General features: G+C 43.2%; 1 protein-coding gene across 2 annotated transcripts in view; it reads right to left on the minus strand.

Annotated features, from left to right (window-relative positions):
- Nucleotides 1-1,774: 1,774 nt before the first annotated feature.
- Nucleotides 1,775-12,456, minus strand: part of tsc1b (TSC complex subunit 1b) — a 30,131-nt gene continuing 19,449 nt past the window's right edge. For both annotated transcript variants that reach the window (XM_080756807.1, XM_080756806.1), the window contains exons 16-22: nucleotides 11,849-12,015; nucleotides 11,049-11,231; nucleotides 10,292-10,402; nucleotides 8,698-8,820; nucleotides 7,180-7,367; nucleotides 6,281-6,451; nucleotides 1,775-5,019 (exon numbers count right to left, since the gene is read on the minus strand). In XM_080756807.1, coding sequence (XP_080612933.1) covers nucleotides 4,287-5,019; nucleotides 6,281-6,451; nucleotides 7,180-7,367; nucleotides 8,698-8,820; nucleotides 10,292-10,402; nucleotides 11,049-11,231; nucleotides 11,849-12,015 — 1,676 coding nt within the window. In that variant the 3' untranslated portion in view covers nucleotides 1,775-4,286. The remainder of the gene's footprint in view (nucleotides 5,020-6,280; nucleotides 6,452-7,179; nucleotides 7,368-8,697; nucleotides 8,821-10,291; nucleotides 10,403-11,048; nucleotides 11,232-11,848; nucleotides 12,016-12,456) is intronic.

Raw genomic sequence — 12,456 nt, forward strand, 5'->3', positions numbered from 1 at the left:
AGGTATACATATCTCGAATATTATAATTACATATCTTCAGATAAATTCAAACTTTACTTCTTGTCAAAAGAATGCGATGAATTATGTCATGAGGGTTTTCTGACATTCTCCTCAGAGCGCAGTGCTAACTTTACATAGCATTGTCTCCTCCGCTACTATACACTTTCTCTCATTCAGATCATTTTCATAGTGCTTCATTTCAAGTTGGCAAAAAGGGGGAAGAATCCCTTTGCTGGAAATACTTAAGATTTATATTTAAAATTTCATGAAATCTTTGAGAACATTGAGGAGCAATTTCACATTTGCACTGACATCTAATTTCTCAAGTAGATTCTGAAAGCACAAATTGCCAAGGATTCCCTATGTGCCCAATTAACCTGCATCAATTTCCTTGACCCTGCGGAATGCTGGTAAATTAATCATACCACTTTCCCCCCCCGTCTCTCTCGTGAAATACATATGCACGCGTTTGATAAACTAATCATACTTGGTCGGTTATACTCACAAAAATGATTCAGTCCCCGGAAGCAGTGTGTCAGACCCAGCGGCGTGGCCCAGGGAATGGTGTCATGAAACACACACACACACACACACACACACACACACACACACACACACACGTGTAATTTTCTTTCCGAGATTAGCGATTAATTAAGGCAACAAGCCACTTGACTGTCAGTCTAAAAAGCACTTTCAGGGCAGTTCACTGACTGCTGTCAATGCATTATAGTGCTCTGTAGGCCATGCTAGTGCAATCATGTCAATATTGATTGGCAAAACGCCGCATAACAAGACTTCTCTTGCATCATGAATATTTTCATCATCTTTTGACCTTACAGAAGGCAGTAACACTGCAATAGCCTAAGGAGTTGTTATCTTCAATCAACTATGTAACACTTAACACACCATCAACTGCCTTACCTGTTGATAGCAGCAAAGCTACAATTGTGCTGTTCTTTGGAACAACAGTGCCCTCTAGTGGTATAGACCGTGAATAGACAAGACGCTGAGATTGTGGGGACAAGACCAGAAACAAATTGTTGCTCTCTTTGTAAGTAGCTTCGTGGAGTTTGGCGTTTTAGTTAAGATACTGCTGCTCTTCTTGTTCTAGAATAAATGTAGCCTTTTTAGAATAAATGTAGCCTTTTTATATACCGTATAATTCCAAATATATATAAAGTAGCCTGGGCTATTTTATTGTGAATATTATTGCAAGATATTTGTTTCATTGCCATAATGACACCAATATTTCTTAAAGAACAGATGGCCATGGCCATTGACTCTGGAATGTAAATCTTTTTCTGTGTGGTTCTTTTCTATTTTGTCATGTTGTTCATTCCACCATATAACTCTAGGTGACACATGAATTCAGCTTGAATTCCAGACACTCATGCTGATGAGCTCATGACTGCTCGGTGTCATGAGCAGCCAAAAGATAAAGTATTACTATAATAATATATCGCTCCCGGATGGAAACCTTATCCAAAATGTTTACTTTCTGTTTTCCAATGGATGCAATGGAGTTATAAGATATGCTTTTTAGTTCATACTTTTCATGGACCAAAAAACAGATTGACGTGTCCACAAACTACTTAAAACATTAAAAATAATTACAACACATATCAGCTTGTAGCCTTCATCAGGGGTGTTGTTGAATATTTCATTAAAATAATCAAATAACTTAATTCTGCATTTAACCTATCCTGACTGTTCAGTACCCTTAAAACTGGTGTAACTGAGGGCGGTTAACCTAAAAAACAAATCAACAGTTGAATTGTAGTGCAAAACATTGAAGACGATCTTTATTGTTCACAGTTAAACACAAGCAACTGCTTTAAGAACTTCCTTTTTTTTGCCTTTTTGTCCTAAATCCTCCAGCTCCAAGTGGAGACCTGGTTTTCAAACTGTGCATTCAGTTAGCACTGATTGTACCATCTGACTTGGTTTGCTGTAGTTACTATGGTTGGCATTTACAGTGGATTGTTGAACATGCTTTAGATAGCGAGGCAGAAGGAAATGACAGCAGTAGGTTCCCAGTGGACAACAGGAGTTAGGCCACTTTCAAAAGATGAGTTTACTGTATATAATATAATACTTTACTTTTAAAAGCATAATGAGGAACCGATGAAAATTAGTTTTCTTTAAATTTCTCAAGAGTGCAAATTACTCCGTCAGAATGCAATATCAGCTTGGCACTTTGAAAATATCAGCTGGTACATTTAAACTAAAAAAAGAAAAGAAAAAGAAAATGCTGCTCAGTAGCCTATAGTTTGAGAGAATGTAAACTGTTACTACCGATGTCTGATTTCAATTAGATATGTAACTGTGAGCACCCGTTATTGTTCAAGCAGTACCGGGATAAAGGTTGGATAAAAAAAAGAAAACATGAAGGAATAGAAAACGCCAGGAATGCATAAAAAGAAAATCCTAAAATGTCATACACATTCCTGTGAAACACAAGTATGACCAGTCATAAATAAGACACACTCATAGCTGTCTGAGCAGTCACAAACAATCACACATTCTCTCTCAAACAATTGCAGTCTCTCTCAAACAATCACACTCTCTCAATCACACATTCTCTCAATCACACATTCTCTCTCAATCAATCACACAGTCTCTCTCAAACAATCACACAGTCTCTCTTGCAGACACATATATACGTTATATATATTACTATGGAATGAAAGTGTACACAGTAAAAATAAAGTGTTCATTAAACGTTAAATTAACACTTTTTTACCGTGCACTGTATATGACCTTTTTCGTATGGAAATGCAGGTAGGCCTAGGCCAGGTTTCTTTTTTTAGTCCAACAACATATTGGTCATAACTTCAGGTCTGTCATGGACAAACTCCAACTTTGCTACATACTCACTGTACTATCCTACTTTCATGTATACAGTAAAATCCTGAGTGTTCGTTTAATTCTGACAGTGTCAAATCTAACCAGTGTACAAATCAAACTAAATGGACCCTTTACAGGTGCATGTGTGTACATTAAATTAGCTACGTGAATCCTAGCATCCGTACTCTGTGCATGTCATAATAGTTGGAACATTCAGAAGAAATGGGTGAAAAAGAAACAAAATATAGCAGATCTACAGTATAAGCTCACAATGCAACAACGCATTGTGAGCTTATAGATCGGCGAAAAGATTTGGTGTAGTAGAGGAAAAAGCAGGACACCAAGTATAGACCCTTGGGAGACCCGGTCTCCCATAAGCCTAAGGAGTTTAAGAGGTTGAACTACTTACTAACACTCAGGACTTTACTGTGCAACACTGGTACATATACCCACAAGGGCTTTATCGTTATAAACTACATATTCTTTCTTTAAGGGTGAGAAGATTAATCAAATAATTGAGCAATGTTTTCAAATGTTTAGCGATGTATCTATCATGTAACAATGTCTAATATTTGCTAATTACAACTTCACCAAAATGTGAAGGCTTGTCTTTGTTCAAAGTTATTGTTTCATCATCATATTGTAACATGAAATAAGTTTTCTTGCTGCTGGGTAAATATTAAGCTAGTTGTCTTGTCTGTTTTGGTTTAGATAACTTATGATGAGCATTTGTCATTTATTTTTTTAAATACTACATAAATTTCACTGGCATTTTATGGTCTAAATTAATCACATCGCAATATCAGTGGAGAAATAAACAAAATTATTGTCAAGACAAGCGACAACAAGCGACTCCGTTGTGCGAAGAAGCATCAATTGGGCTGTAATGATACTGATAAAAAGGCTCACATACTATGGGTGTCTGTCTCTTTGAGCAGCTTAAGGCCAGACTCGCTGCATTTACACCCAGCATTAACATGCATTTCATATCAAGGCCAGATATATGATGCATGTTAACAGCAGGGGTAAGAGTGGCCTGAGAGATTCCTTCTCCCTAGCGGTCAGGCATTTTTATTGTCACATTTCTCTTCAGGGGAATGAAATCAGTTGAACCAGGAAGTGTGAAATCCTGTTGTCCACTCCAGGGAATGGAACAAATAACACTGAATTCAGTAAGAGGTGTTGACCTGTACTCTCTTGCTGATCTACGCTTGTAGGTCTACCTCCAACCTTCCACCATATACTTCTCCCGTCTCCCCCCTCTCCCCATCTCAGTTGTGTCTCTAAAACATAATTTATACTCCATTGCGCGAGGGTGTCACTTGCCAAAAATAACTAACTTCAAGCTAACAACAACGTGTCACATCGAGACACGTTGTTAGCTTCTAGATCAGTTCTTTTTGGTGAGAGACCATCGTACTATGGAGTATAAATTATGCTTAACTGTGCTCGTGATGGGTCTCATCGTAGTCCATGATTCTTAACTGCTGCTGCTGCCTGGGTCGCGTTGTGCCCGTTGTAAGCCTCCCTCCACCAGGCCCGGCCCCAGCCTTCCTTCTGGGGCTGTCCTGGTTGGAGGAGGCCCTCGGCTTGGCTTCAGACTCCTTGCTGGACACAGTGTAAGGGCTCCCCTGGGCAGCGGGAGCAGAGGAAGGGGCATGGGCCTGGGCTGGAGTGAGGGCAGAGACTGGGGTGTGTATATGTGCGGGTTTGGGGGCGGGGCTTGCAGGGGCGGGGCCCCCTGGGCAGCGTGGTTCCACGCACAGCTCAGTCTTCAGGCTGTGGGCGAGGCCGGCCAGACGCGGCGCCGGTGGCTGCTGCTCCTCCTCGTCACACTGGCTCTCACTCTTGTTGCGGAACAGCTCCCGCGCCCGCATGCCCAGGAAACTCTTGGTGCTGGGGTAGGAGCCCACGGTGAGGGGCGCGTCTGAAGGAGGGTGGCCCAGGGCCAGGTGGTTGCCATGGGGACAGGACAGAGACGGCTCCACCAGAAGGGGCATGGGAGCATCTTGGCTACCGTTGATAGAGTTTACCGTCGTCTTGGAGGGGTTGGTCGCCTTGGGTTGCCCGGGCGATAAAGTGCTGCCGTTGCCCCGAGGAGACCTGTGAGGCGGTCTTTCGTCAAACTCCTCGTTGGCGTTGGTTTTCATTGGTCCGTCTGGCATCATGACGCTGTGGAAAATGACAGTAGTAGAATTATTTATCACAATATTTTCTATAAATAATATTATTTTATTTATTTATTTAAGCACAGTGTAAAGGCAGGAAAAGTGATGGGGAGAGACATGCGACAGGTCTCCAGCCCGCATCGAACAGAGGTCACTGTGATAGGATCTTTTCGTGACAGACATTATGACAATTAAACACAGCTGAAGGCAATAACATTTATTGTGAGTGTTTCATTTAGGTGTGCCAGCATGGACAGCTCCTGTACCGTTAACGTCATGCTGGCACACAGAAATCGGCTAAATGAATCACACCCACAGCTAAGTAAATCACACCCACAATTAATGTTATTACTTTCAGCTGCGTTTACCCATCAAAAAGGTACCGGTCACACATAAGCATCGGAAAGGGAGTAGCCAACGCATACCGAAGTGTTGCACGTGTCAATTACGTGTTGTTGGCACTGTGGGCAGTGCCTATGACGCACATGTGTGACTGTGTCCTTATGAGCAAAGCAAGTTACAGTGTCACCAAAGCCTGGTTCAGGGACAAGTGCAATAAAAATGAAGATGAACATGTTGGGGCGCCAATAGCCAAGTGGTTAAGGCAAAATGCTCTGACGCCTGACGGTGGGTCCCGGGTTCGGTTCCCAAGCCCGGCAGATGTGCTGCATGTCACACACCCAGACTATCTCTCCCTCTTCCCAGTCTCTTTACACTACAGTACCTGTAAGACGCCCTGAGGGCGAGAAGCGGTCGCGTGCACACATCCGCAGACTGCTGGCACTTTGGCATGGGGGGGTCAGATCAGATCAACAATTCTGTACAATGGAGTGTCTTGAGTGTACAGGGTTTAATGAGGTCAGATCAACATATGGAATGTCAGAACAGGTCAGCTCCATATATGGAGATCTAAGGGTGGCAGCGGGGGCAGTGTCTTGAGTCTTTGATGAGGGCCCAGGTAGGGCCGGGGCCATTGGCGGCCTTACATATGTTTCAAAAACGGGCCTTGAGCCTCCAGGGGCCTCCCGATTAAAAAACCACTGTACCCTTGTACTGTACTGGCACACCTGAAATCACCATATATACAGTTATATGTGCATGTGCGTTTGTGTGTGTGTGTTAGGTTGCGCACAGGTGGTGAAAAACAACCAGGCTGTTTTCGTGCTCATACCTACCTACCCAGCCAGCCAGGCAGGCACCCACACACATACTCACTTAAGGAAGTGGTTTGCACCACTTAAAAAAGACTGAGTTTGTTTTTATACCTAGACTCTGGAGTGAGTGTATCGGCTCTGCCCCCTGGTGGTGAAGTGGTGGGACCGCCTGGAGGAGCCTCCATCTCCACTCTGCTATAGAGCTGTAGGAGCTCCGTCTGCAGCTGCTGAGTAACTCTTCTCTGGGCCTGGTACCTGCTCTCTGATGCATGCAGCTCATTCCTGTGAACAGAGTGAGGGAGGGAGAGGGTTAGTAACTCTTCTCTGGGCCTGGTACCTGCTCTCTGATGCATGCAGCTCATTCCTGTGAACAGAGTGAGGGAGGGAGAGGGGGTTTATGAAAAAACACAGGTACATTTGGAACATTTGGGTTCAACTGACATAATCATCATCAACACGTGGCCAAGTAAAAAAATAAAATAAAACATAACATAAGATTCAGTGGGGAATACGCAATATGATGCTATAGTACTCCGACAACAATGAAGTATGTCAACAGCTACAATTTGACTTTTTAAGTATAAAATAAAGTATTGTTTCAACACAACTGGAGTGTGTCCTTGCAAAAGATAATATATATATTAGGGCTGTCAAATGATTACAAATTTTAATCAGATGAATCACATTAATTAATTTGTCCAAAATAAGCCATGTTTTTCTGTATAGTGTTGTGGGAATGGAAACATAAAAGGCGGATATATACATTTAACATAGGTACTGTATGTATGTTTTTACATACATTTTGCTCACACTCGAGTGTGTGTGGTGTATATATATATAGTGTTGTTAACAAACTGGAAGATGTTTGAAAGAATATGAACATTCTTCCAACATTGAAATGATTTATCACCATTATGACGATTATTAAAAATAAAAAACAAAAGCGATTATCTGAAATAATTGCGATTAGGCGATTATGTAAAAACGGTGACCAGGACAAGCCGACGTACTTGGCCTGGCATTTGACGTCCTCCAGGAACTTCTTCTGCTCTGCGATGAGGTGCTCCTTCTTGGAGAGGTGAGTCTCCAGCTCGGCCACGCGCTGCTGCGCCGCCTCCAGCTTCTGGGCCTGCAGCAGCATGCTCTGCCTCAGACGCTCCACCTCCTTCCTGCAGGACGCCTGCAGCATCTGGGCCTCCTGGACACACGGCAAGACAGTTTGGTTAAAGGTTTTCATATCAAGGTCCGACCATTATTTATTCTGCATATTCTGTTTAACAATAATTTAACCCATTTAGGCCTGACGTCGATTTTTTTTTTCTTTCTAAATCATGACAATCTTTGGAAAGATTTGAGGCACATTTTAACGATTTTTCAAAAATAGCAGACCTACAAGTGAGCTTGTATATCTGCTATTTTTCAATAGCTAAATCATAACATAATGTTTAAACACCAAAAGTGGTTCCTGCCCAAAATGGGTTAACTCTTGAGAGCGTAAAATAAAACCAAATGGAGCCATAAGGGTCCATTTGGTTTCATTGTATACTCCCAAGAGTTAAAGATCTTTAAGCGTCCATTTGGTTACCACCTTTCTATAATTTAGCTGATGACCACCTGGAGGCTGGAACCCCATCAAGAGAGAGGGGGGTTGCACCACTCGGTTCACACAGGGGTGATTTTTTTTAACTGTGTGACGTAGGGGCACATATTTAAAGGCGCAGATCACCACAACTTCACACTCTTTCATTAGTTTCACTTTGTTACTTCCTGTTTGTACCGGAGTCTATGATTATTGTGATTTGTCTACTTTTGAGGGACACAGAAGACATACATAACAGACAAACCCAGTACTGGATGGCTTGGCCTTTAGCCACCCTGTAAAAATTGTACTTTGCCATCATTACATTTGGTAAAAAAAACAATAACTTGCTACTTAAAAAATAAAAACGTTTTAACACACTTTATATGTATTGTCTTCAGAAATATGTATGAATTCCCATCACTTACCATTCAATTGGAAACGTACAATCTTCTATCAGCACTATGTCTTGAACAGCTCCATCATGCTTTGCGTAATGGACTTATAGTTTGCATGGTGTCAACATATCTACAGTATGGGTCTCTGCACATTTCTGCGCCAATGTCACTAATAGAAAGTGCAGTATATTTGATATGTCAAATCAATGAATGAATCTGAAAGGGATTATTACACTTCTTAAATGTCAGGCTGCTTTGACCGCAGAGTTCTACTAGACGTCCAACAAACCCAATTAGTGTCCCTTTTTTCACCTCAGTATGTTGTCTCCTTCTTCACAGTCCTTAGCATCCTGTCTCACAAATGTGCACGCACGCGCAGCGTCTTACACACACGCTCGTGCGCGCGCACACACACACACACACACACACACACACACACACACACACACACACACACAGGCATGCTCACGCGCAAAAACACACAGCAAAGTACACAAGCGTGCAAACAAACAGGCGCATGCGTGCACGCACTCTCACACACACACATATACCTTTGTGTTGTCAGGGCCTGCATGGTGTAACTCCTGCATGGACAGCTTATGGGCCTCCCCAAGGAGTAGCAGCTGCTTGTTCAGGAAGCTCATCTGCTGCTGGGTGCTCTCACTGTTGCTCAGCTGAAGGACACGCAAGACAGCCAATGACGAGCGAGGACAAAACAGCAATTACGCTACAAACCAAACCTGTCACAACCATTTGTGAACATATAAATAATCTGTCGGCAGCCGACGCGATTAGTCATTCATATGAGCTGGCATCACACCGCCTGGGCAACACCATAGAGAGCTTTGTGAGCCTTTCAAAGTCGAGCTCGGCTAATGAGCCAAAAAACAAACTAACCCAAATAATTGTGATATTTTATGCAATATTAATATGAGAGATTTGTGTGTGTGTGTGTGTGTGTGTGTGTGGGGGGGGGGGGGGGGGGGGGGGGGGGGAATTGCCTTGCATTGGGCTCTTTGAGGTGACAAGTGGACCAAGTACAAATTCAGTTTGTTCCCCTAAAACACTTAACATCATCCAGCACCTTTTAGTTAAAGGATGGTTTCACCCAGAACCCGTTAGTTAGATGATTATTTCTCCACTTGCCAACCACCCCACAGACCCAAGGTAAATTCCCAGCAGCTCCGACACCCACATAAGATCGGTGTTTGTGATAAGGATCATGTCCTTATCCCCGTACTAGTGACCCCCTGCTCATTGGTCAGGGTGCCTGTCCTGCATGGAGGGGAACTGGGGAAGACAGCGTGAACCTGTGTGTGCGTTTCAGTCACCCGGCTTCCCTCCCGAGAACACAGTCAATTATCCCATTTTGGGCAGGAATCCCTTTTGGTGTTTTAAACATTATGTTATAATTTAGCTATTGAAAAATAGCAGACCTAGAAGCTCATAGCGCGCCACCGAGTGGTGCGCTATGAGCTTCTAGGTCTGCTAAAAAATTGGAGGATTTAGAAGATTTTTTTTTTAATTTTGAGGTCAGGTCTAAATGGGTTAAGCTTGTGTTTGTCTGGGTGGGCATCCACCCAGTGTGGCTGCCCAACCAAACGGGAGGCACAGGTGAAGGATTCCCTAGGTCCTAGTGCCCACGGTGGTGGGCAGGGACTTTACCCCCATGTCACCCAAAAGGCCATTTTCATTCATTTCTATTTTAGTCAATCGATAGGGATTACATGCCCCTCTGGCTATGCAATACCCGTAGTCAGAACTCAGAGTACTGTAAGCATTATGATAGTACTTGGAAGCGATTCTTTGTATGACATTTTAATCACATCAGGGATCTTTAAACGTATATGGGCATAAAAGGGACACACACACACACAGAAACTGAGATTTGTGCATTTATCCTCGACAGGATTATCAACAGGTGCAACGAGTACGCCTAGTTGGGAGTCAATCGGTCGAACGGTTCTCAAGATATGCGGAGGGTGAACACACAGATACAATAGGAGATTTCATGCATTTACAGATAGATAGGACAGTGGTGAAGGCAGAATATGAAGGAGAAGAGAGGGGGATGTTGGGGTTAGGTGTTGAGCATTATTGGCTAAGCCAACAGGGTGCTCCTGCTCCAGTGACTGTGTGGCCTACCTTGATGGTCATCTGGTTGAGGAGGTGACCAGTGTGGCACACTTTGTTGTTGGCTCTCTGGAGTTCTGCCTCCAGCTCATCCATCCTCTTCTGGCACTCCTGCAACTTGCTCTGGAAATTTAAATTACTGTATGTCAGCTGTGCAAATGCTGATCAAAGAGTGTGTTGAAAGAGTGTGTATCTATTGACCAAATTCACACAGCATGCCATTTTGCAGTACGTACTGTACATCACACTCAGGGTGGGAAACCCAGGGCAAAATGGCCGCTGTGGGCATATGGTGTGTACTGTGGAAGCAATTCATTCACTACTCTCCCTGTAACATTTTTGAATAAATCAATAACATAAAAAAATATATACATCAACAAACAAATCAGACAGTCTAAATGGCATGCATTTAATCAAGTCTGACCACAAGCAGGGATAAAATGCATCATTACAATTACAATTTTGGCATTTATTAGACGCTTTTAACTCATTCGCCTCAGACACCGCCAGCTGGTGGCTGAATCCGATACTTTCACGGTTGACGCCGTTCACTTCAATGTTAACCGTCTTATTTTGATCTCCCAAAACAGGAAGTGAATTATCGTTATGTTAACAGGTCCCACGAAGGTTATTTAAATCACCCAAAACATACATTTTGTAACCGGCGATCCCTATATCAAAAGCATAGGCATAGACTCAAGCAAATTGAACTCTGTATTGTACGTATAACTAAATGCATACAGTATATATGCGTGTACCTAGTACCTACCTGCAGCTCCTGGTTCTTGGTGTAGAAGTCGTCTCGTCCCTGCTGCAGCTGTCTGACCTGGCTGTGCAGCCTGGTCACCACGGTCTCCCTGTCCTCCCAGAGCTGCCTGTACCTCTGCTGCTCCACATGGAGGCTCTCCCGCAGAGACACGATGTCCACACTCTGCAGGTTCAGCTGGTCCTTCTGTAAGCAAACCACGGACGGAGACGGTAACGTGTCATTGTTCCCACATCCCGTTACAGTGCGTTTTAACAGCGGGCGACGGCCAGGCGAATTTTGCGGAAGAGCATTATTTGTCAATGGGACACATGGAATTAATGTGTCGCTCACTGTTGTTCTCCCACTGTTAAAAGTCAGTCAAGTTAGTCAGACCCATTACCAACACTATCCCTAACCCTTACCCTACCCTCGATCTGAACTGGCCATGTGGGTCGGACCCTAACCTCATTCTTAACCTCAGTCTTAAAGTTAAAAAAGCAGCACATGTTATCGGTCACAGTACCTTCTTCAGTGCTGTATGAACACCTATGAGCATGTTACAATGAAATAAAATTAACTATTTTCCTAAGTCTGTGTCTAAGGAAGGAGTCTTCCGTTAAAAGTTTATGTAGAGAGCCGAGCGAGTCTTATTCTGGCAGTTTTCCTTGTGTTTTGGAGACCACCGTACCTACAGCCAACCCTGAGCGAAGGACAGAGAAGGGCTCAACAGTTTACCCTGGAATACATTTGGTTCCGTCACACACACACACACACACACACACACACACACACACACACACACAGACAGTATGGGCCGTTACCATAGCATTGTTCTGCTCCTCTAGGGCGGTGGCGTTGATGATTCTGCGGAGGAGGCGTCTGTTGCGGACGGCATGCTGTTCCCTCTTATAGCGCTCATATAGCAGCTGGTTGTGCAGCAGCAGCAGCTGGCTGCGCAGTGTGTGGAGCTCATCTAGGGGAGCCGAGCCTGGAGAACCAATAATATGTAAGAATAGTAGTAGTAGTAATAATAATAATAATAATAACTAGCGCTGTTGGGCAATATATCCAATCAATATTATTTCCACACAACACCTCTAAGGTATATTAGTAAAATGTTGAAAATGAGTGATATTCCCCTTTAAAGGTAGAGTAAGTGATTTCACTCAAAAAACCGTACGTTTCGTTTTTGGCTGTGGGACCTAAGCCTTCGTCCAATCAGGATAGAGAGTCAAAAACGAAACCTAAGGTTTTTTGACCCCCAGGGGTTAAATGGGGACAGGGAGGAACTCCTTATATGGTCAGCACACTCTATAGTAGAGAGGATTATCACAACAAAACAAAAAAATAAGTGATATTTGAATTAAGTAAATCACTTACTCTACCTTTAAGTATAAAATGTGAGTACTTTATTGCATTCAGTAATAAA

Source organism: Protomyctophum bolini (genome assembly GCF_963924005.1).
Source record: "Protomyctophum bolini genome assembly, chromosome: 22".
Classification (NCBI taxonomy): Eukaryota; Metazoa; Chordata; class Actinopteri; order Myctophiformes; family Myctophidae; genus Protomyctophum; species Protomyctophum bolini.